The 26,141-nt window shown below is 49.8% G+C and overlaps 1 protein-coding gene across 5 annotated transcripts in view; it reads left to right on the plus strand.

Annotated features, from left to right (window-relative positions):
• Positions 1-26,141, plus strand: part of MGAT5B (alpha-1,6-mannosylglycoprotein 6-beta-N-acetylglucosaminyltransferase B) — a 1,094,162-nt gene that overhangs the window by 140,395 nt on the left and 927,626 nt on the right. Inside the window, exon 1 of one of the 5 annotated variants that reach the window (XM_068263669.1) lies at positions 20,283-20,364. The exons of the other annotated variants lie outside the window; for them this stretch is intronic. Coding sequence (XP_068119770.1) covers positions 20,349-20,364 — 16 coding nt within the window. The 5' untranslated portion in view covers positions 20,283-20,348. Of the gene's footprint in view, positions 1-20,282; positions 20,365-26,141 lie in introns of those variants that run through there. 5 annotated transcript variants of the gene reach the window in all.

Here is a 26,141-nt window from a genome sequence, read left to right on the forward strand (position 1 = left end):
CTCTAGAGCTTGGTAAAGTATTCCTGCTTTGCATCAGTAAGGGCAGTGTGGAACTGCAGCGGGTTAGTCTTGTACTGTAGGAAATCCTGGTTAAGTCGAATTTTCCTCCATTTTTGTTCAGTGGTGCGTGTTACCCTCTGGAGATTGCAAGTGTGGGTAGTGCGCCAGGGCTGGGGGTTAGGGGGGCGGTTGCGGCGGAATATTGGGGAAGCAGCTTTCTCTAGGGCTGATGAGAGAGTTTGGCGATACTGCGCTGCAGCAAGATTAGGACAGGTTAGGGTGGGGAGAGTGGAGGAGAGGGAATGGAGGGGGTCAGCAAGGACGCTAGAGTTAAGCTTGCATAGGTCTCGTTGCCAACAACCAGGTGGGTGTGCGGGTAGTTTGGAGGTGCCTTCTGTGATGAGGTTGAAGGTGAGAAGGTGATGGTCTGAGGGTGGGAAGGGTGCGATGTCAAGGTCTGTTATGGTGGAAGATTTAGTGAATATAAGGTCGAGAGTGTGATCTGCAGTGTGGGTGGGGGTGTTGGTGTGTTGTACTAGGACAAGTGAGTTGCCTATGATGAGTAGCTGGGTCACGACAGAGTTGTTGGGTTCATCGATGGGAATATTGAAATCCCTGTGGATAATGGTGGGGAGGTCAGAGGAGAGGATGTTATTGGAGCCAGGAGGCAAAGTTGTCGAGAAATTGTGGTTTGGAGCTCGACTGATGGCGGTATAAGACTGCACCAATAGCTGGGAGGGGATGGTAGAGGCGGATAGTGTGGACCTCGAATGATGTGAATTGTAGGGAGGGAGGTGGAGTGAGGACACGGAAGGTGCAGGATGGGGAGAGGAGCAGACCCACCTCTCCCCCGGTCCTGTTGTCTGGTCTGGGGGTGTGACTGAGGTAAAACCCACCATAGGTGAGGGCAGCCTCTGCGGCAGAGTCTGAGGGGGTGAGCCATGTCTCAGTGAGTGCGAGGATGGTGAGGGATTTGGAGAGGAAGAGGTCGTGGACCGCTGTAAGTTTATTGTGGACGGATCTGGCATTCCAGAGACCGCAGGGTAGTGGGAGCATGTGTTTGTGGGTGGGATGGACGGAAATAAGGTTGGGGCGAGGATGAATGTTTTGTGGATAGAGGGCTGTGAAGTGTGTGAAGCAGCTGCTGGGGGGGAGGGAGATTTCAAGAGAGCTAACAGTTCAGGATAAGTTAAGGAAGGTGAGGAAAGCAGAGCAGGTGAAATTAATATGGAGTGTGGTACATTGGAAGGATGCATGTAGCAATGCAACTTGTAGATGTTTGCAGACAGGCAGAACATAGGAAAAAGTGCAGTACACATGGTAAGTGTCTCTGATTAATTTATAACCAGGAAATTTCCAACCGCTAAACAGTTTATATGAGTATGCAGTTAGTGCAAGCAAACCTATGTAAATAAAGAAGCAGATTCTGCTTGGCTGTGCAACATATATCCAGCAGTGGCACTTTTAGCAACAGCATTGGAGGCAGTTCTGGATGCAGAGTAGTGGTTTCCAGCAGAGTCCTGTGGCTGTTGAATCCTGTTTGAATTCCTGGGTGAATTTTTGGTAAATGCTTGGTAAGTTGTAAAGCACTTTGTAATAAATAGCACTTAGGAATTAAATGGCACAAGTGACCTCACTCCAGCGCTTAAATAGGTATGATAGCCGCCATGGTTTAATTGGAAGTGATTCCCAATTAGAAATTGGGAAAACCGTTCAGCTGAGGATTTGAGTGGCTACCAAAAAAGAAGGCCTGCTCACTGGGCTGGAACATAAGGATTTACAAATGTAGTATGGGAATTTACAAACACTGCTGAACTACTTTAATTTATATTAAACAATCTTAGTAGCAATGTATACAGCAATCGTACCAATTAAATGTGCAGATAATGATTGCAGTCAGAGATAGAGTGGGGCCGAACCTCCGATTTTAGGTTCGCGAACTAGGTTCGGTTTGCGTAAAAGTTCGCGAACCGCAATAGACTTCAATGGGGATGCGAACTTTGAAAAAAAAAAATTTTGCTGGCCACAAAAGTGATGGAAAAGATGTTTCAAGGGGTCTAACACCTGGACCCCCAGGTGGAAGAGTGGGATACATGCCAAAAGTCCCCGGGAAAAATCTGGATTTGACGCAAAGCAGCGTTTTAAGGGCAGAAATCACATTGAATGCTAAATGACAGGCCTAAAGTGCTTTAAAACATCTTGCATGTGTATACATCAATCAGGTAGTGTAATTAAGGTACTGCTTCACACTTACACACCAAACTCACCGTGTAACGCACCGCAAACAGCTGTTTGTGTAGTGACGGCCGTGCTGGACTGGTGCGCACCATGGCGAGAGTGCAGGTTTTGGTGGCTTTACAGCCCATATGGTCGCCAGGCTGATGTAGCTGAATGACAGAACAGTGACTGTCCAGCTGATCAAATTTGTTCTGACCACAATGAGGCAACGACCTTATTATCGTGGGTGTGCCCCCCGAGACACTCATCTAGGCGCCGGTCATTGTGATACGCAAGCCCCTTCACCATGGCAAAGTAATGATCACGAAGGGGAATGGGCGCATGTACATGCCTTTTCTTTTGTTGTTGCAGCTGCCCGCAGTGCAGCCAGAAAAATAAGGCAGCAGCGGCCTTAAAAATTCAGCAATCCGCCTGGAGTCCCGGACCCTGTTGGAGGTGGCGGAGAAGGTAGTCAAGCGGCCTGCAGGCAGACATGCTGTGTGGAGGGACTGGGAGCGACTTAGTCTTCTTGGGGCAGGCCAGGCAGCCAGTCACACGGCGTGCAGGCAGAGATGCTGTGTGTGCGGGGACTGACTTAGTCTTGGGGCGGGCAGCAGCCCTCCGGGATCCATGCTTCATTCATTTTGATAAAGGTGAGGTACTTAACAGTTTTGTGACTTAGGCGACTTCTCTTCTCAGTGACAATGCCTCCAGCTGCGCTGAAGGTCCTTTCTGACAGGACGCTTGCGGCAGGGCAGGAGAGAAGTTGGATGGCAAATTGGGACAGCTCTGGCCACAGGTCAAGCCTGCGCACCCAGTAGTTCAAGGGTTCCTCATCGCTGTTCACAGCAGTGTCTACATCCACACTTAAGGCCAGGTAGTCGGCTACCTGCCGTTCCAGGTGTTGGTGGAGGGTGGATCCGGAAGGGCTACGGCGAGGCGTTGGACTAAAGAACGTCCGCATGTCCGACATCACCATGAGATCGCTGGAGCGTCCTGTCTTTGACTGCGTGGACACGGGAGGAGGATTAGTGGCAGAGTGGTACCTTGCTGGCGTTGTGCTGTCACCCTTAAAGGCATTGTAAAGCATAGTTGTCAGCTTGTTCTGCATGTGCTGCATCCTTTCCACCTTCAGGTGAGTTGGTAACAGGTCCGCCACTTTGTGCCTGTACCGAGGGTCTAGTAGTGTGGCCACCCAGTACAGCTCATTCCCCTTGAGGTTTTTTATACGGGGGTCCCTCAACAGGCAGGACAGCATAAAAGACGACATCTGCACAAAGTTGGATCCAGATGTACCATCCATCTCCTCTTGCTCTTCCTCAGTGACGTCACGTAAGTCAACCTCCTCGCCCCAGCCGCGAACAATACCACGGGAAGGTTGAGCAGCACAAGCCTCCTGCGACGCCTGCTGCGGTTGTTCTCCTGCCACCGTCCCCTCCTCCTCCTCCTCCTCCCCCAAAGAAACACCTTGCTCATTATCCTCTGAGTCTGACTCGTCTTCTGCCAACGACTTCTCTTCTTCCTCCTCCTCCCCCCTCTGTGCTGCCGCAGGTGTTGAGGAAACAGCTGGGTCTGATGAAAATTGGTCCCATGCCTGTTCCTGCCGTAACTGTTCCTGGTCACGCTCATTCATAGCTTCATCCGCCACTCTACGCACAGCACGCTCCAAGAAGTAAGCGTAGGGAATCAAGTCGCTGATGGTGCCTTCACTGCGGCTCACCAGGTTGGTCACCTCCTCAAACGGCCGCATGAGCCTGCATGCATTTCTCATCAGTGTCCAGTTGTCGGGCCAGAATATCCCCATCTTCCCAGACTGTTTCGTTCTACTGTAGTTGTAGAGGTACTGGGTGACGGCTTTCTCCTGTTCTAGCAGGCAGGAGAACATGAGCAGGGTCGAATTCCAGCGAGTCGGGCTATCGCAAATCAGGCGTCTCACCGGCAAGTTGTTTTTCCGCTGAATTTCCGCAAAGCGTGCCATGGCTGTGTAAGACCGCCTCAAATGTCCACAGAACTTCCTGGCCTGCTTCAGGACATCCGCTAAGCCAGGGTACTTTGACACAAATCTTTGAACAACTAGATTCATGACATGTGCCATGCAGGGTATGTGTGTCAGCTTCCCCATATGCAAAGCGGCAAGGAGATTGCTGCCGTTGTCGCACACCACGTTGCCTATCTCCAGGTGGTGCGGGGTAGTGTTGGGCGAACAGTGTTCGCCACTGTTCAGGTTCTGCAGAACATCACCCTGTTCGGGTGATGTTCGAGTTCGGCCGAACACCTGATGGTGCTCGGCCAAACCGTTCGGCCACATGGCCGAACTAAGAGCGCATGGCCGAACGTTCCCCGAACGTTCGGCTAGCGCTGTGATTGGCCAAACGGGTCACGTGGTTCGGACCCCGAACGCGCTCTGATTGGCCGAACGGGTCACGTGGTTCGGCCCGAACGCGCTCTGATTGGCCGAACGGTCACGTGGTTCGGGTAAATAAATACCCGAACCATGTCATATCTCCGCCATTTGTCTGTGGGTTTAGCTTTGGGTAGGCAGGCAGGGTAGTTCGCGCTCCAGCCACGCTAGCCAGGGTCCCCCCAGTCATTGTGTGTCAATGCTGGGAACAGTAGTACACCGCTCGCTCAGCCACACTATATAGCATTGTGTGTACTGCCACTGTGTACCTCGCTCAGCCACGCTATATATAGCATTGTTTACTGCCACTGTGTGTACACGGCTCAGCAAGACTATATAGCATTGTGTGTACTGCCACTCTGTGTACACCGCTCAGCCAGACTATATAGCATTGTTTACTGCCACTGTGTGTACACCGCTCAGCCAGACTAGATAGCATTGTGTGTACTGCCACTCTGTGTACACCGCTCAGCCAGACTATATAGCATTGTTTACTGCCACTCTGTATACACCGCTCAGCCAGACTATATAGCATTGTGTACACCGCTCAGCCAGACTATATAGCATTGTTTACTGCCACTCTGTGTACACCGCTCAGCCAGACTATATAGCATTGTGTGTACTGCCACTCTGTGTACACCGCTCAGCCAGACTATATAGCATTGTGTGTACTGCCACTCTGTGTGTACACCGCTCAGCCAGACTATATAGCATTGTGTGTACTGCCACTCTGTGTACACCGCTCAGCCAGACTATATAGCATTGTTTACTGCCACTGTGTGTACACGGCTCAGCCAGACTATATAGCATTGTGTGTACTGCCACTCTGTGTACACCGCTCAGCCAGACTATATAGCATTGTTTACTGCCACTCTGTGTACACCGCTCAGCCAGACTATATAGCATTGTGTGTACTGCCACTCTGTGTACACGGCTCAGCCAGACTATATAGCATTGTGTGTACTGCCACTCTGTGTACACCGCTCAGCCAGACTATATAGCATTGTGTGTACTGCCACTCTGTGTACACCGCTCAGCCAGACTATATAGCATTGTGTGTACTGCCACTGTGTGTACACCGCTCAGCCAGACTATATAGCATTGTGTGTACTGCCACTCTGTGTACACCGCTCAGCCAGACTATATAGCATTGTGTGTACTGCCACTCTGTGTACACCGCTCAGCCAGACTATATAGCATTGCTTACTGCCACTCTGTGTCTGCTGGGAACAGTAGTACACCGCTCACCCGCCACTGTATAGCATTTCTGTACTGCCACTGTACTGCTGCCAGTCAGCGTGTACTTTAAGGATAAGTGAAATGAGGAAGAAATCCGGTGAAAGAGGGAGGGGCAAGGGAAGAGGTGTTTCCCCTGACGGTTCACGTACAGGCCACAGGGGAGCACCCAAGAAAACCCACTCAATACCGCCCATGTTGTCCAGGACAACAACCCTCACAGATCCAAAAGAACAGGACCAGATAATTACTTGGATGACCTCTCAAGCGTCCAGCAGTGGGTTAAGCAGCACCAGCACATCACGCACGAGGTCCGAGTCCTCAGCCAGTTACAAGGAGCCAGTGGGCACAAAGCTGACACAACCGGCAGCGACACCACGCACACAACTGCCAGATAACCAGTCCGATGAATTACCTCAGGACACAATGGGGTATTCGCAGGAGCTATTGCCAGGCCAACAAACTTCCACCTTTGAAAGGTCAATGGAGGAAGAGCCAGAAATGTTGTGCCCGGATTCACAACCATTAACTGTGGGAAATGCACCGAGCACTGAAATACAACAAGGCGAGTCCGAGGACTTTGAAACCCAAATCCCAGAGCAAGTTGGGCAGGAGGGGTTGCAATTGCAGGAGGTCAGCCGAGAAGATCTGGAAGACGACGTTGGAGTGAGCTGCACAGAGGTTGTTCTGGGGAGCTCTACTCCACGGCGGCGGCCCCCCACAATGACATATGACGAGTTTGAGGAGATGGAAGAGGAGGGTATGGACAATGTGGACATAGACCCAGATTTTGTTTGTGAACGAGAACATCGCCGTCGTAGCAGCAGCACAGATGAGTCTGTTGAAGAACCCACTGCTGCACGAGTTCGCCTTGTGCCACAAGGTAGGCGGCGCGCAATTTCAGGCACCACAAGCGTGGAAGTTCAAGTGAGAGGCAAAAGAGGCGCAAACAGAAATCACCAGCAAGGCAGGTGCTCCAAAGTCTGGGCTTTCTTTGAAGACTGCACTGAGGATGTTACCATGGCGATTTGCAAGTTGTGCAAGACCCGCCTGAGCAGGGGGAAAAGTATTAACAACCTCTCCACCACCAGCATGAGCCGCCACATGCTATCCAAACATCCCACTCTGTGGGCAAACTCGACAGGACAGGGTACCAGCAACACTGCCTCCCTTGGGTTCACCAGACTCACCACCAGACCCGCCTCAGCAGCAGCAGTAGCCCAGCCATTGCGTGGTTCACAACATTCACAAACATCAGACGACGCTGACACTGTCACTTTCCGGAGTCGTGCTCTTGAGGTCTCCCAGTCTTCATCAAACACAACAACCAACAGCCCTTCAGTGTGCAGCCCTACGGTTCAGTTGTCTGTCTCGGAGATGTTTGAGCGCAAGAGGAAATTGCCAGCAAATGACCCCCGGGCCGTGGCAGTAACAGCCAGCATAGCCAAGCTTCTGGCCTGCGAAATGCTGCCATATCGAGTGGTGGAGACAAACAGCTTCAAGGGCATGATGTCAGTGGCCATCCCACGTTACGTGGTTCCCAGCCGCTACCACTTTGCGCGCTCTGCAGTGCCTGAGTTGCATGAGCACGTGGTCAGCAAAATAACCCGAAGCTTGAAGAATGCCGTTGCCTGCAAGGTTCACCTCACCACTGACACCTGGACGAGTGCGTTCGGCCAGGGTCGATACATCTCCCTTACCGCGCACTGGGTGAACCTTGTGGAGCCTGGCAGCGATTCCTCACCTGCTACGGCATGGGTGTTGCCCACGCCGCAAACAGCTGCACCGCCGTCCCTCCCACTGGATAACAACAGCAGCACCTACCTCTCTGACTCCTTCTCCTTCAACGCATCTCAAAGCTGTACCTCATCCGGAAACGCTAACCCAGCAGCAGTAGGATTGTGGAAGCAGTGCAGCACAGCTGTTGGCATGCGTCAGCAAGCGTTGCTGAAGCTTATCTGCCTTGGGAATAAGCAGGACACAGGGGAGGAAATTTGGAGGGGAATAAAGGAACAGACGGATTTGTGGCTGGCACCGCTGGACCTGAAACCGGGCATGGTTGTGTGTGATAATGGGAGTAATCTCATTCGCGCTTTAAGGTTGGCTAAGCTGACACACATCCCTTGCCTGGCGCACGTGATGAACCTAGTAGTTCAGCGGTTCCTGAGGACATACCCAGGCGTGGCCGATCTTCTGTTGAAGGTGCGACGAGTGGCCAAACATTGTAGAAATTCCAGTACTGCTTCGGGGGCACTCGCCAAGATGCAGGAGCGCTTCAATCTCCCCCACCATCGCTTGCTGTGTGATGTCCCTACGCGCTGGAATTCTACGCTGCACATGCTAGCCCGCTTTTGCGAGCAGAAGAGTGCAGTGGTCCAGTACATGACGGCGCAGTACCGAGGCGCATCCGGCCAGCTGCCAAGCTTCTGTGGATCTGATTGGGCCAACATGTTGGACCTCTGCCAAGTCCTCCAAAATTTTGAGCAATCCACGTTGCTTGTGAGCAGTGACAACTCTTCAGTCAGCATTACCATACCACTGCTGTGTTTACTGAAGAGGTCAATGTTGAAAATCAAGGAAACAGCTGTCATGATGCAACTGGGGGAATCTGAAGGAGAAAACGATCAGCGTGATGGTACCAACATAAGGCCATCCGCCTCAGGAAACGCTGGCCCCAGCAGCTATGACGAAGAAGAGGAGGAGGAACAGCTGGAGTTGGAGCAGGAATTTCCTGCCATCACTGACGAGGGCCAGAGCGGTGCACGTTGGACTTCCACAATTCAGCGCGAATGGTCAGCAGAAGCAGACCAGGAAGAAGGTGACGACTATGATGCATCAAAACAACTATCACAACGCTCACAAGAGGATGATGAGGATTCTGGTAGGACTCTGGCACACATGGCTCAAATCATGCTAGACTGCATTGAACGCGACCCACGCATTGTGCGCATTCTGGACAACACCAATTACTGGGTTTATACCCTTCTGGATCCACGGTACAAACACAATGTTCCAAAACTGCTTGAAGAAAGAGTCAGACAGGTCAAAATGGAAGAATACCAGCAGGCCCTTGTGGAGACTTTATAGAGGAGATTGACATCCTCCCCCTCCTCTAGCCAGTTGTACGCCGACAGACTGACTTCCGCAAACCCAGGACGACCAGGAGGGTAGCAAACACAAGCCGCAGCTAGTGCCCAAAAGGGAATGGTATCGGCAGTGTCCTTGGAGTGGGAACATTTTCTGACACCCATGCAGCAGCAGCCCACAGAACAGCAAGCGTGCAGATCCACCTCCAACACCGATCGCCTGGAGAAGATGGTCAAGGACTACATGTCAGATGGCGTAGCTGTGTCTAACAATCCATCTGCACCCTTCAACTATTGGGTATCGAAGCTAGACACCTGGCACGAACTGGCAATGTACGCAATAGAGGTGCTGACTTGCCCGGCAGCCAGCGTTATGTCGGAACGCTGTTTCAGTGCTGCCGGAGGCATCGTCACAGATCGGCGTATCCGCCTCTCCACAGAAAATGCAGACCGTTTGACTCAAATTAAAATGAATCAATCCTGGATTGGAAACGACTACGCAACACTCCAGGACCCCAACCAAGTAACATGACCAATGAACATCTGGGATGGTTTAGCGTTTCCGGTCCCTGTTTATTGAACCTCTCATCTGTATTACATTTATGACTGCATGGCGGCAAAAAGCATTGCTGCTATATCCGCACGCTTTTTGTCCTCATGCAAGGCCTGGGTTGTTGTGTCTCAAAAAGCATGGCCTTCTCCTCCTGCGCCTGCTCCTGTTCCATCACGTGTGCTGCTGCTGCTGGGTTAGCGTTGCCGGTCCCTGTTTATGGAACCTCTCATCTGTATTACACTTATGACTGCATGGCGGCAAAAAGCATTGCTATATCCGCACGCTTCTTGTCCTCATGCAAGGCCTGGGTTGTTGTGTCTCAAAGAGTGGCGTTCTCCTCCTGCGCCCCCTCCTGTTCCATCACGTGTGCTGCTGCTGCTGCTGGGTTAGCGTTACCGGTCCCTGTTTATGGAACCTCTTCTCTTTATTTCATTTATGACTGCATGGCGGTAAAAAGCATGCTATCCGCACGCTTCTTGTCCTCATGCAAGGCCTGGGTTGTTGTGTCTCAAAGCGTGGCCTTCTCCTCCTGCGCCTCCTCCTGTTCCATCACGTGTGCTGCTGCTGCTGCTGCTGCTGGGTTAGCGTTACCGGTCCCTGTTTATGGAACCTCTTCTCTTTATTACATTTATGACTGCATGGCGGTAAAAAGCATGCTATCCGCACGCTTCTTGTCCTCATGCAAGGCCTAGGTTGTTGTGTCTCAAAAAGCGTGGCCTTCTCCTCCTGCGCCTCCTCCTGTTCCATCACGTGTGCTGCTGCTGCTGGGTTAGCGTTACCGGTCCCTGTTTATGGAACCTCTTCTCTTTATTACATTTATGACTGCATGGCGGTAAAAAGCATGCTATCCGCACGCTTCTTGTCCTCATGCAAGGCCTGGGTTGTTGTGTCTCAAAGCGTGGCCTTCTCCTCCTGCGCCTCCTCCTGTTCCATCACGTGTGCTGCTGCTGCTGCTGCTGCTGCTGGGTTAGCGTTACCGGTCCCTGTTTATGGAACCTCTTCTCTTTATTACATTTAGGACTGCATGGCGGTAAAAAGCATGCTATCCGCATGCTTCTTGTCCTCATGCAAGGCCTGGGTTGTTGTGTCTCAAAAAGCGTGGCCTTCTCCTCCTGCGCCTCCTCCTGTTCCATCACGTGTGCTGCTGCTGCTGGGTTAGCGTTACCGGTCCCTGTTTATGGAACCTCTTCTCTTTATTACATTTATGACTGCATGGCGGTAAAAAGCATGCTATCCGCACGCTTCTTGTCCTCATGCAAGGCCTGGGTTGTTGTGTCTCAAAGCGTGGCCTTCTCCTCCTGCGCCTCCTCCTGTTCCATCACATGTGCTGCTGCTGCTGGGTTAGCGTTACCGGTCCCTGTTTATGGAACCTCTTCTCTTTATTACATTTATGACTGCATGGCGGTAAAAAGCATGCTATCTGCACGCTTCTTGTCCTCATGCAAGGCCTGGGTTGTTGTGTCTCAAAGCGTGGCCTTCTCCTCCTGTGCCTCCTCCTGTTCCATCACGTGTGCTGCTGCTGCTGCTGGGTTAGCGTTACCGGTCCCTGTTTATGGAACCTCTTCTCTTTATTACATTTATGACTGCATGGCGGTAAAAAGCATGCTATCCGCATGCTTCTTGTCCTCATGCAAGACCTGGGTTGTTGTGTCTCAAAAAGCATGGCCTTCTCCTCCTGCGCCTCCTCCTGTTCCATCACGTGTGCTGCTGCTGCTGCTGGGTTAGCGTTACCGGTCCCTGTTTATTGAACCTCTTATCTTTATTACATTTATGACTGCATGGCGGTACAAAGCATGCTATCCGCATGCTTCTTGTCCTCATGCAAGGCCTGGGTTGTTGTGTCTCAAAAAGCGTGGCCTTCTCCTCCTGCACCTCCTCCTGTTCCATCACGTGTGCTGCTGCTGCTGCTAGGTTAGCGTTACCGGTCCCTGTTTATGGAACCTCTTTTCTTTATTACATTAATGACTGCATGGCGGTAAAAAGCATGTTACCTGTGCAAAGAAACATGACATTTTCAGCATTTAAAAGACAGTTTTTCCTTTGAAACTTTACAATCAATTTTCTCAAAAACTATAAGCTCTTTTTCAAATATTTTTTTCCCTCTTGTACCCACTCCCAAGGTGCACATACCCTGCTAATTTGGGGTATGTAGCATGTAAGGAAGCTTTACAAAGCACAAAAGTTCGGGTCCCCATTGACTTCCATTATGTTCGGAGTTCGGCGAGAACACCCGAACATCGCGGCGATGTTCGGCGAACGTTCTCGAACTCGAACATCTAGGTGTTCGCCCAACACTAGTGCGGGGTCAGCCACTCATCCACCTGTTTCTTAAGAGCAGCCAGGAGAGCTGCTCCAGTGTGACTCTCCGCTTTGAGGCAAGACATGTCTAAGATGGCGTGACACCGTCGAACCTGGCATGCAGCATAGGCCCTGCGGAGCTGGGGCTGTGTAGCTGGAGAGGAGAACTGCCACTCAGCCAAGGAGGAGGAGGACAGCGAAGAGCATGTAGCAGGAGGAGAGGAGATGGCAGGAGGCCTGCCTGCAAGCCGTGGAGGTGTCACAATTTGGTCCGCTGCGCCCTGCTTGCCATCGTTCACCAGGTTGACCCAATGGGCTGTGTACGTAATGTATCGGCCCTGCCCGTGCTTGGCAGACCAGGCATCCGTGGTCAGGTGTACCCTTGACCCAACGCTCTTCGCAAGAGATGACACCACTTGCCTCTCAACTTCACGGTGCAGTTGGGGTATGGCCTTTCTAGAAAAATAAGTGCGGCCTGGCATCTTCCACTGCGGTGTCCCGATGGCCACAAATTTACGGAAGGCCTCAGAGTCCACCAGCCGGTATGGTAACAGCTGGCGAGCTAACAGTTCCGCCACGCCAGCTGTCAGACGCCGGGCAAGGGGGTGACTGGCCGAAATTGGCTTCTTCCGCTCAAACATTTCCTTCACGGACACCTGACTGCTGCTGTGGGCAGAGGAGCAGGAACCGCTCAAGGGCAGAGGCGGAGTGGAGGAAGGTGCCTGTGAAGGTGCAAGGGAGAAAGCGGCAGAAGCAGATGATGCACCTGAAGGAGGAAGAGGAGAAGGAGGGTGACTTTTTTTTGTGTGCTGCTGCTGCTTTTGCTCAGGTGGCCATCCCATTGCTGTTTGTGCCTTTTCTCCAGGTGCCTTCGTAAGGCACTTGTCCCTACGTGAGTGTTGGCCTTTCCACGGCTCAATTTTTGTTGGCAGAGCGAACAGATGGCTTTGCTCCGATCTGAGGCACACACATTAAAAAATTTCCACACCGCTGAGCCACCCTGGGATGTGGGCACTATGGGGACCTCAGCAGCTGATGCTGAAGGGCAAGTTGGCTGGCTGTACATAGGTGGCGATACATGGTGCCGGACACTGCCACCAGCTGTTTCTGACGAAGAGCTGCCCCAGCTTCTTTCAGCAACTTCTCTCCTCCTACTACTCTCTGACTCCCCCTCTGAACTGTCCCCCTCTTCATCTCCTCTATTGGGAACATACAGAGGACCCGTATCATCGTCGTCATCGTAATCATCCTGCCCAGCTTCGCTTGCCTCAGAAAAATCCAAACATGCACCATCAATAGGTCCTTCATCCTCCTCACACGTTACATCCATAGTGTTGGCGCATAACTCAGACATATGAGCTGGTGAAAATTCATCTGGCTGTAACAACAATGGCTGTGCATCAGTGATTTCACCACTAAATAATTCTTGCGAAGTGTCAAATGCAGCGGAAGTGGTGCTAGTAGTAGCGCTGGTGGCTGAGCAAGATGAGGTGTTCTGTGTCGCTAAATACTCAACCACGTCCTGACAATCTTGGGAGGTGATGGGACGTGCCTTCTTCCGAGCACTGTACTGTGGGCCAGGTCCACACGAAATTACATTTACACGACCTCGCACAGACCTGCCGGGTGGCCTTCCTCTGGCTCTGGCACTACCTCTTCCTCTACCTGTTTTGTCCATATCGGGTATGCACGGAGTGGTATATCACACTGCGTGCACTCATGTAGGTAGGTCGGTTCACTTCACTGCACAGGTATGCGCACTGATGCGGTGGGTTCACTGAACAGAACAGGTATGCAGTGGCGAGTTCACTGAACAGAACAGGTATGCAGTGGTGGGTTCACTGAACAGAGCAGGTATACAGTGGCGGGTTCACAGAACAGGTATGCAGTGGCAGGTTCACTGAACAGGTATACAGTGGCGGGTTCACTGAACACAACAGGTATGCAGTGGCGGGTTCACTGAACACAACAGGTATGCAGTGGCGGGTTCACTGAATAGGAATACAGTGGCGGGTTCACTGAACAGAACAGGTATGCAGTGGCGGGTTCACTGAACAGTACAGGTATGCAGTGGTGGGTTCACTGAACAGGTATGCAGTGGTGGGTTCACTGAACAGGTATGCAGTGGTGGGTTCACTGAACAGGTATGCAGTGGTGGGTTCACTGAACAGGTATGCAGTGGTGGGTTCACAGAACAGGTATGCAGTGGCAGGTTCACTGAACAGAACAGGTATACAGTGGCGGGTTCACAGAACAGGTATGCAGTGGCAGGTTCACTGAACAGGTATACAGTGGCGGGTTCACTGAACACAACAGGTATACAGTGGCGGGTTCACTGAACACAACAGGTATGCAGTGGCGGGTTCACTGAACAGGAATACAGTGGCGGGTTCACTGAACAGAACAGGTATGCAGTGGCGGGTTCACTGAACAGAACAGGTATACAGTGGCGGGTTCACAGAACAGGTATACAGTGGCGGGTTCACTGAACAGGTATGCAGTGGCAGGTTCACTGAACAGGTATACAGTGGCGGGTTCACTGAACACAACAGGTACACAGTGGCGGGTTCACTGAACACAACAGGTATGCAGTGGCGGGTTCACTGAACAGGAATACAGTGGCGGGTTCACTGAACAGAACAGGTATGCAGTGGTGGGTTCACTGAACAGAACAGGTATACAGTGGCAGGTTCACTGAACAGAACAGGTATGCAGTGGTGGGTTCACAGAACAGGTATGCAGTGGCAGGTTCACTGAACAGAACAGGTATGCAGTGGCGGGTTAACTGAACAGGTATACAGTGGCGGGTTCACTGAACAGAACAGGTATGCAGTGGCGGGTTCACTGAACAGAACAGGTATACAGTGACGGGTTCACAGAACAGGTATGCAGTGGCAGGTTCACTGAACAGGTATACAGTGGCGGGTTCACTGAACACAACAGGTATGCAGTGTCGGGTTCACTGAACAGAACAGGTATGCAGTGGCAGGTTCACTGAACAGGTATGCAGTGGCGGGTTCACTGAACAGAACAGGTATGCAGTGGCGGGTTCACTGAACAGAACAGGTATGCAGTGGTGGGTTCACAGAACAGGTATGCAGTGGCAGGTTCACTGAACAGAACAGGTATACAGTGGCGGGTTCACTGAACACAACAGGTATGCAGTGGCGGGTTAACTGAACAGCTATACAGTGGCGGGTTCACTGAACAGAACAGGTATGCAGTGGCGGGTTCACTGAACAGAACAGGTATACAGTGGTGGGTTCACAGAACATGTATGCAGTGGCAGGTTCACTGAACAGGTATACAGTGGCGGGTTCACTGAATACAACAGGTATGCAGTGGTGGGTTCACTGAACAGGTATGCAGTGGCAGGTTCACTGAACAGGTATGCAGTGGTGGGTTCACAGAACAGGTATGCAGTGGCGGGTTCACTGAGCAGAACAGGTATACAGTGGCGGGTTCACAGAACAGGTATGCAGTGGCAGGTTCACTGAACAGGTATACAGTGGCGGGTTCACTGAACACAACAGGTATACAGTGGCGGGTTCACTGAACACAACAGGTATGCAGTGGCGGGTTCACTGAACAGGAATACAGTGGCGGGTTCACTGAACAGAACAGGTATGCAGTGGCGGGTTCACTGAACAGAACAGGTATACAGTGGCGGGTTCACAGAACAGGTATACAGTGGCGGGTTCACTGAACAGGTATGCAGTGGCAGGTTCACTGAACAGGTATACAGTGGCGGGTTCACTGAACACAACAGGTACACAGTGGCGGGTTCACTGAACACAACAGGTACGCAGTGGCGGGTTCACTGAACAGGAATACAGTGGCGGGTTCACTGAACAGAACAGGTATGCAGTGGTGGGTTCACTGAACAGAACAGGTATACAGTGGCAGGTTCACTGAACAGAACAGGTATGCAGTGGTGGGTTCACAGAACAGGTATGCAGTGGCAGGTTCACTGAACAGAACAGGTATGCAGTGGCGGGTTAACTGAACAGGTATACAGTGGCGGGTTCACTGAACAGAACAGGTATGCAGTGGCGGGTTCACTGAACAGAACAGGTATACAGTGACGGGTTCACAGAACAGGTATGCAGTGGCAGGTTCACTGAACAGGTATACAGTGGCGGGTTCACTGAACACAACAGGTATGCAGTGTCGGGTTCACTGAACAGAACAGGTATGCAGTGGCAGGTTCACTGAACAGGTATGCAGTGGCGGGTTCACTGAACAGAACAGGTATGCAGTGGCGGGTTCACTGAACAGAACAGGTATGCAGTGGTGGGTTCACAGAACAGGTATGCAGTGGCAGGTTCACTGAACAGAACAGGTATACAGTGGCGGGTTCACTGAACACAACAGGTATGCAGTGGCGGGTTAACTGAACAGCTATACAGTGGCGGGTTCACTGAACAGAACAGGTATGCAGTGGCGGGTTCACTGAACAGAACAGGTATACAGTGGTGGGTTCACAGAACATGTATGCAGTGGCAGGTTCACTGAACAGGTATACAGTGGCGGGTTCACTGAATACAACAGGTATGCAGTGGTGGGTTCACTGAACAGGTATGCAGTGGCAGGTTCACTGAACAGGTATGCAGTGGTGGGTTCACAGAACAGGTATGCAGTGGCGGGTTCACTGAGCAGAACAGGTATACAGTGGCGGGTTCACAGAACAGGTATGCAGTGGCAGGTTCACTGAACAGGTATACAGTGGCGGGTTCACTGAACACAACAGGTATACAGTGGCGGGTTCACTGAACACAACAGGTATGCAGTGGCGGGTTCACTGAACAGGAATACAGTGGCGGGTTCACTGAACAGAACAGGTATGCAGTGGCGGGTTCACTGAACAGGTATGCAGTGGTGGGTTCACTGAACACAACAGGTATGCAGTGGCGGGTTCACTGAACAGGAATACAGTGGCGGGTTCACTGAACAGAACAGGTATGCAGTGGCGGGTTCACTGAACAGGTATGCAGTGGTGGGTTCACTGAACAGAACAGGTATACAGTGGCAGGTTCACTGAACAGAACAGGTATGCAGTGGCAGGTTCACTGAACAGGTATGCAGTGGCGGGTTCACTGAACAGAACAGGTATGCAGTGGCGGGTTCACTGAACAGAACAGATATGCAGTGGTGGGTTCACAGAACAGGTATGCAGTGGCAGGTTCACTGAACAGAACAGGTATACAGTGGCGGGTTCACTGAACACAACAGGTATGCAGTGGCGGGTTAACTGAACAGCTATACAGTGGCGGGTTCACTGAACAGAACAGGTATGCAGTGGCGGGTTCACTGAACAGAACAGGTATACAGTGGCGGGTTCACAGAACATGTATGCAGTGGCAGGTTCACTGAACAGGTATACAGTGGCGGGTTCACTGAATACAACAGGTATGCAGTGGTGGGTTCACTGAACAGGTATGCAGTGGCAGGTTCACTGAACAGGTATGCAGTGGTGGGTTCACTGAACAGGTATGCAGTGGTGGGTTCACTGAACAGGTATGCAGTGGTGGGTTCACTGAACAGGTATGCAGTGGTGGGTTCACAGTACAGGTATGCAGTGGTGGGTTCACAGTACAGGTATGCAGTGGTGGGTTCACAGTACAGGTATGCAGTGGCAGGTTCACTGAACAGGTATGCAGGTATCCAGTGGGCTCACTGAACAAAACAGGTATGGTGGGCTTACTGAACAGAACAGGTATGCAGCCAGGAACAAGCTAAGCCTAACTAATCTCTCCCTATGAGACAGTCTGCAGCAGCTCGCCCTACTCTCACTAACGCAGGCACACTAGTGAGCGTAATGGCCGCCGCTGCCTGACTTTTATTAGGGGGGGGGAGTGGCTCCAGGGGCTAGTGTAGCCTAATTGGCTACACTGGGCCTGCTGACTGTGATGTAGAGGGTCAAAGTTGACCCTCATGGTGCATTATGGGGCGAACCGAACTTCCGCAAAAGTTCGCCTGCGGGACCCGAACGCGAACCACTGAAGTTCGCATGGAACCGTTCGCAGGCGAACCGTTCGGCCCAACTGTAGTCAGAGATTGTAAAGCAGACTTTTGCTAGAGATCACATTGTCAGGCCTCCAAGGTTTGTGGTTGATAAGTTCACTGCGTTTTTTTTAGCCGTGCTCTGTGGAATGCTTGATTGATCACCCTATTGGGGCAACATCCCTTACCAAACTAAATAAAACTAGCTCTAAAAAAAAACGTTTTGAATACCGGACTGAATTGGAACCTGGACTAAATGAAGGTGACCGTCAAGCTTTGAATGATGGATCTGTTACATGAGAATGAAACCAATACTGATGTGGTGATCCTACCCCCTACTACCAGGCTAAACTTGATAACCTATTGGGAGAGGCTAAACATCGGGGTGTCATCACCCCTCGAGAATTTGAATTTTTATCTCCAAAAACACCTACAACCGTCACTTTATATGTTACCTAAGCATCACGTGACCGCCCTGGACTCATATCTTCGTGACAGTCTGGATCTCCTACGAACAATTGATGACATTATCCTGACTCCAGGCACCCTTTTGTTTACCTGTGATGTGGAATCATTATATACCAACATTTCTCATCAGTGGGCCATTTCCACCACTAAGTACTTCTTACAAATGGAAGATCAATCCAACTCAGACCTCCACAGGTTACTATTAAGCCTCTTACAATGTCTACAAGTAAAGTTGACTTTTTGGATGTAAAAATCAAGCTACAGGAGGATGGTACACTCATCTCTGATCTCTTTCGGAAACCTATTGCGCAGATCTCAAACAGAGATTCCGGCAACGGGGCTACTCCAATAGGGTGATCAATCAAGCACTCCACAGAGCATGGCTAAAAAAACGTAGTGAACTTATCAACCACAAACCTCGGAGGCCTGACAATGTGATCTTATATGTATATCCTTGCTGTACTGTGGATGGCTCTGCCTATATGATGTTGTTCATAATCGTGTACTAATATACTATGGATATCATGGATTGGACATTATGTGCAAGGACTCCCCCAATGGATGCCTTTGGACCCTTTTGGACTCCTTTGATCACTTAGCGATTGTTGTGCGTCTGGTACTACTTATTTCCTTGGTGCCTCCATGTCGGCATACTGATGGGTTAGCTCCGCCCCTTTAACCCCTATAGGACCAATCAAAATACTACATACAGTGGAGAAAATAATTATTTGACCCCTCACTGATTTTGTAAGTTTGTCCAATGACAAAGAAATGAAAAGTCTCAGAACAGTATCATTTCAATGGTAGGTTTATTTTAACAGTGGCAGATAGCACATCAAAAGGAAAATCGAAAAAATGACCTTAAATAAAAGATAGCAACTGATTTGCATTTCATTGAGTGAAATAAGTTTTTGAACCCCTACCAACCATTAAGAGTTCTGGCTCCCACAAAGTGGTTAGACACTTCTACTCAATTAGTCACCCTCATTAAGGACACCTGTCTTAACTAGTCACCTGTATAAAAGACACCTGTCCACAGAATCAATCAAGCAGACTCCAAACTCTCCAACATGGGAAAGACCAAAGAGCTGTCCAAGGATGTCAGAGATAAAATTGTAGACCTGCACAAGGCTGGAATGGGCTACAAAACCACTAGCAAGAAGCTGGGAGAGAAGGTGACAACTGTTGGTGCGATTGTTCAAAAATGGAAGGAGCACAAAATGACCATCAATCGACCTCGCTCTGGGGCTCCACGCAAGATCTCACCTCGTGGGGTGTCAATGGTTCTGAGAAAGGTGAAAAAGCATCCTAGAACTACACGGGAGGAGTTAGTGAATGACCTCAAATTAGCAGGGACCACAGTCACCAAGAAAACCATTGGAAACACATTACACTGCAATGGATTAAAATCCTGCAGGGCCCGCAAGGTCCCCCTGCTCAAGAAAGCACATGTGCAGGCCAGGGTTGCCAAGCGTCCGTCAAAAGACGGACTGTCCGTATAAAAGCCCTCAAAATACAGCTGTCCGTACTGCCCGTATTTTCTGGGTAGTCGTCCGTCCACATACGCATTAATAATGCAAATCTATTCTGTGCATGCGCCTTGCGCTATGCGCGCTCTATCTTCCCTCACCCTCAGCCTCCCTTCTCCTCTCCGGGTCCCTTCCAATCAGCGAATGTCTTTTAGCGCCGGAGCCACTTGCTGCCCAATGAGAGATGCAGGCAGCCGGCCCAGCCCACCGAGTCACGAGGAGGACGGCGAGTGTTACGGCCGGTCGGAGCTGAGGTCGCAGCCAGAGACACAGGCAGCAGCTGAGCCAAGCAGGAGCATTGTGCGCTTCCTGATACAGGCATTCAAGCAAGTTAATCCCCGACTTCAGAGACAGAAGTAGGCTTTTTTCTCCGAACCCGCCCTCGATCCCTCCCTTCCTCCAATCAATAATACTCTTTTTTCGCTATGGCTCCTCTCTCCTGCCAAAGAAAATAGATAGAGGAAGCCGACAAGCTCCGTTCCATCCATCTGCAGGACTCGGAGCAGCAGCTTGAGAGAGGCTCGCGTGGCAGAGTGTTTTATGGTCTCATTCTTGTAATGTCCCCAGCAGCAGGTAATCATCAGACCGTAAATGTGACGTAACTTTCACATCCCCCTGTAACATGTGACGTAACTTTTACATTCCCCTGTAAAACATCGAGATCCAGCTGAGGTGAGGATAAATGCATTTTCCCTGCGGGCACTGCACTTCTTCCTTTCAGGGAAACCAAGCAGGTACTCAAGCAGAACAGATTAGCTAGCCTGTGCATGATCAGAGACGTGACACTGTCACGGTGACAGGCTGTAGAAGCACGGTGTGTGTTGTGTTTTTTTTTTTTTTTTTTTTGCAGTCTGATACTATTCATTTTAAGACCAGTGCAGTCCTTATCCTTTTCCCAATTCTATAGTTATAATCATGAGTATCACAACACACTGGACTTAAAGGGACCTCGCCATGTTTAAACAATATATCAGACGAACCTCTAAAAAAATATACGTATTCGGGGCTTCCTTCTGTCCCCTTCAGGCTGATCTCTCCCTTGCTGTCCTCCGCAACCTTGGATTCTCCTCAATTGCCCGTGGAGAGCCTCCAGTCTGGCGTGTTCTGTGCATGCACAGCCGGACTGCGCCTGTTCTGACTGGAGGACTTTCTGGGGCCAAATGTGGACGATCCCTGTGACAGAGTACAGCAGGACGATCAGGCTGGAGGAAGCCCCAGGTATGTATATATTTTTTCCTGTCGCCGGTACATTCTAAAGGAAGCCTCAGGTGGGATGAAAACCTTAGCTGGCTTTTACTTTCCTGGGGCTTCTGCAGCACTTTCGAGTACATAGTCATGTCACTGACTGTCCTTAGAGGAGATCAGTCTAATCTCTACCATAGTTATAGTGTGATGTCCTACCATATTATTATTATTATTATGTATTTATATAGCACTGACATCTTCTGCAGCACATTACAGAGTACATAGTCATGTCACTGACTGTCCTCAGAGGAGCTCACACTCTAATCCTACCATAGTCATAGTCTAATGCCCTACCATATTATTATTATGTATTTATATAGCACTGACATTGTCTGCAGCACTTTACAGAGTACATAGTCATGTCACTGACTGTCCTCAGAGGAGCTCACACTCTAATCCTACCATAGTCATAGTCTAATGTCCTACCATATTATTATTATGTATTTATATAGCACTGACATTGTCTGCAGCACTTTACAGAGTACATAGTCATGGCACTGACTGTCCTCAGAGGAGCGCACAATCTAATCCTACCATAGTCATAGCCTAATGTCTTACCATAGTATTATGTATTTATGTAGTACGGACATCTTCTGCAGCACTTTAGAGTACATAGTCATGTCACTGACAGTCCTCAGAGGGACTCACAATCTAATCCTACTATAGTCATAGCCTAAGGTCTTACCATGGTATTATGTATTTATATAGCACTGACATCATCTTTCTTTTATGGGGAAAAAAATTCTTCTCATGTCAGGAGGGCTATTTCACATGAGCCTTATGCAGTAATCACCTGCTTCAGCTATGTTTTTTTCCTCCTGAAATTCACAAGAATTTCCCTAAAAAGCCCGCTATTGACTCCGCCCCTGACTCCACCCCCTGTCCGTCCAAAATGTGTGGTGTCCAGATTTTTTGACCATTTTGTCCAGGAAAAATTAGAAATTGGGTTGGCAACCCTGGTGCAGGCCCGTCTGAAGTTTGCCAATGAACACCTGAATGATTCTGTGAGTGACTGGGAGAAGATGCTGTGGTCTGATGAGACCAAAATAGAGGTCTTTGGCATTAACTCAACTCGCTGTGTTTGGAGGAAGAAAAATGCTGCCTATGACCCCCCAAACACCGTCCCCACCATCAAGCATGGGGGTGGAAACATTTTGCTTTGGGGGTGTTTTTCTGCTAAGGGCACAGGACAATTTAATCACATTAACGGGAAAATGGACGGAGCCATGTATCGTGAAATCCTGAACGACAACCTCCTTCCCTCTGCCAGGAAACTGAAAATGGGTCGTGGATGGGTGTTCCAGCACGACAAAGACCCAAAACATACAGCAAAGGCAACAAAGGAGTGGCTCAAGAAGAAGCACATTAAGGTCATGGAGTGGCCTAGTCAGTCTACGGACCTTAATCCAATAGAAAACCTATGGAGGGAGCTCAAGCTCAGAGTTGCACAGAGACAGCCTCGAAACCTTAGGGATTTAGAGATGATCTGCAAATAGGAGTGGACCAACATTCCTCCTAAAATGTGTGCAAACTTGGTCATCAATTACAAGAAACGTTTGACCTCTGTGCTTGCAAACAAGGGTTTTTCCACTAGGTATTAAGTCTTTTATTGTTAGAGGGTTCAAAAACTTATTTCACTCAATGAAATGCAAATCAGTTGCCATCTTTTATTTAAGGTTATTTTTTCGATTTTCCTTTTGATGTGCTATCTGCCACTGTTAAAATAAACCTACCATTGAAATGATACTGTTCTGAGACTTTTCATTTCTTTGTCATTGGACAAACGTACAAAATCAGTTAGGGGTCAAATAATTATTTCCTCCACTGTATATATGGTCCCTACCCCTTCCACCGCATTCTTTTTCTTGTCCTCAGACACTATAGGACCGAATTATTTCTTTTCTTCTTAGTTTATATTATTTTCTATTATTGTGTTCTTTTCCTTTATAGGTTATAGGTATATACAGTTTCCCCTTAGCCAAAGCACAGGTTATGCTTCCTGTGATAGGGCAGCTAAATGCGCCCATATGATACCCGAATACCTGTCTGTCTTCAGCAGGAGGGGTGCCAGCGCAGTTTTCAGCTAAATGCTGGAGAAGAGACGTCCACATGGCATGTGTTGTTAATTGCAGCATCGGCAGGAGTCGGATTGGAGGGTTCCCAGACTACAGGAAGAGGTAATGGCGGCGGAGCATGGTAGCGTGGCGGCTCGGCGGGCGGAAGTGTCTTCTGCGCATGTGCGACCTCACGAGGTAGTCTCCGGGAGGTCGGAAGTCAGAGCGGCCATATTGCTTCAGGGCAAAGGAGGCAGTGACGACAGCGCGTTGTTGCGCGGCGGGGAGGCAGCGCATTTAAACAGGAATGGCAGCGTTCAGTCCAGGGCTGATCTGCCAACGCTGTGGACGCTGTGGGACTGCTCTCCTGAGGTGGTGCTGGTCTGGCGCTGTTCTGGCATATGCTATCATGCAGGAAGCGGATGAAAGAAGAACATCTTTGTATACTTCTTGTTGTGAGTTAACTAGAACTGTCTTTCTTATCAATCAGAAGTTGTTTGTCTGGATAGGATTGGCCTATAATACTCAGTTGTTGTTTTTTTGTTTGCTCTGCAGTGGACGTCTCTGCTGAGGCTGATGATCAAGATAGTCCCTCTGGGTAAGGGTGATGATAAAAAAAAAAAAAAAAAAAAGCATCCTTTTATGATCACTGAGCTTATATATATAAATTATATTTTTCAGCTCTTATGTGGTCCCGCCTGGACAAAGAGGTGCTAATAGCCCTCGATCAACATCAAGGCACAGAAGCGGAAGAGCTCAAAGTCGTCATTCAAGTTCTAGATCACGTCAAGGGTCCTCATCTGCATACTATAAGCAACCTTACAGATCTCGACAATCAAGGTCCAGATCCAGATCCAGATCTCCGAGAAGGCGTTTAATACCTGAAAAAGGACAATGCTGGGCATGCCCTAATAGGGCTAGGCAGGGAAAGACTTTATGTTCTTCATGCTTGGGGCAACTAGCAAAGGAGAACGAAACAAAAACAGAAGATCTAGTGGATGTGATTCGCAAGGTAGTAAGAGAAGAAGTGGCTACTCTCGCTGCTACGCCAAGTACGTCGCAAGCAGATCCTCCGGTAGCAGACAAACAGGCGGAGCAGGAGGCTTCAGATGAGGAGGCCTCATCAGGCCTCTTTAACTTTTCTCTTACAGCACCATTCGTGTCAGCAGTTAAGGAAGCCCTGGAATGGAAGGATCCTCCGGAAGAACAATCCCAAAATAAAGAATATTATTCTCACTTGTCAAAGAAACCTTGCTCTTTTCCCTTGATGAAATAAATCAAGAATATTGTCCTAGTAGAATGGGGAAAAGTCGAGAACAAAACATCTTTGCACAATAAGTTTGCCAAGCTGTATCCAGTAAAGGAAGAAGAGGCTCCATTCTTATCTTCTCCTCCCACGATAGACGCATCTTTATCTAGATTAATGAAACGCGTCACGCTTCCCATGGAAAATACTACAACATTCCAGGATGTCCTAGATAGAAGAATAGACAATGATCTTAAGAAAATCTATCTAACAGCAGTGTGAGGAAACGCGGAAAAGCCGCCGTCTCTCGAGGTGAGGCAGCTGTTTCCGCGTCCAGCATGGCGTCACAACGCGGAAAAAACGCCGCATGCCGCATGGGCAGTGTGGCGGAATCCGCATTGGTAACGGCGGAATCCACATCAGAGGCGACCCCCGCATTAGATACATTGCAAAACAGTACTGGTGTGGCTGGGACTGATAGTCCACCAAGATTCAGACTTTCACGCGCGCGAGCACTGAGGCAGAATTTAAATAGCAGTTAGAAGGGTGTCGGCTGACCAGCTGGGTCAGCTGACAAATTCCACTGCTCCCATTGGACCAGCAATTAGGGAGGTCCTGGAAAGGTCCTAGAGTATATATACTGCTGGTTGTTCACTTGCTCCTTGTCTGGCGTTGCGTTCACATATGTGGGAGCACCCAGATCCGTAGTTAGATCCGTTAGTGTGCCGGGACCAGCTGGAGCTGTAATCCTACACTAAGCTAGATTCTGTTGATAGCTAAAGTACTAGTTTGATTGTGATTATCTGTTATGACTTTTGCCTGCCTTGACTATCCTCCTGAACTCTGATCTTGCACCCAGATATTTCTGATACCCCGTTGCTGAACCCTGCCTGTACTTTGACTCTGCCTTTGCCTCCTGATTTTGTACCCCGATATTTCTGATACCCCGTTGCTGAACCCTGCCTGTACTTTGACTCTGCCTTTGCCTCCTGATCCTGTACTTTATCTGTCCGTGTGTGTACGACCTGGCTTGTCCGACCTCGAGAACCGACCTTACCGTTAGAGGCGGTTCCTCGCTCTGTTAGCGATCCTTCCTCCTGAGGGTCACTTTCAGATATCCCTTCCTACTGTCAGTCTGACTCCTCCCGTCTTGGAGAGCTCAGGTCTGCGGAAGGAATCTGTGCAGTACTCCTTACTGCATTGAGGCCTTGTCCTCTTAGTGCTACAGTTACACCAAACACTACACTCTATTCAGGTGATCAGAGGTTAGTTTGTATATCGGATTATCGGTGAGACTGCAGTTCACTTATAATCTGGTATATATCTGTATTTCCGGTGATACTGCAGATCACCGGTAATCAGATACTCTCTGCGCCCACCGATCGTTACAGAACGCCAGACCAAAAAAAACAAAATGGACGCAAACACTGGTCGTCTGGGTATGCTTGCCACTTCGGTGGATAACCTCCATCAAGCACTGGGCCAGCACAAAGCTTTGATTGATGCCCTTTCAGGCTCTGTGCAAACCCTCCAGACGTCAGTTGATTCAGTGCGATCCCCTCCTAGTGATGACATACGTATGCCTGTACCTGATAAATTTTCCGGCCACAAGTCTGACTTCCGGAATTTCAAGAGTAGAGTGTTGTCATACTTCGAGTTAAGACCCCGATCCTCGGGGACTGAGACCCAACGGGTCATTTTCATTAAAACACTGTTAACTGGTGATTCCCAGTCTTGGGCATACAACCTGTCCCCCACTAATTTAGCTCTGACCTCAGTCGAGGAATTTTTTAAGGCTATGGCCG

The sequence above is a fragment of the Hyperolius riggenbachi genome, chromosome 12, assembly GCF_040937935.1.
Source record: "Hyperolius riggenbachi isolate aHypRig1 chromosome 12, aHypRig1.pri, whole genome shotgun sequence".
NCBI classification, from domain to species: Eukaryota; Metazoa; Chordata; class Amphibia; order Anura; family Hyperoliidae; genus Hyperolius; species Hyperolius riggenbachi.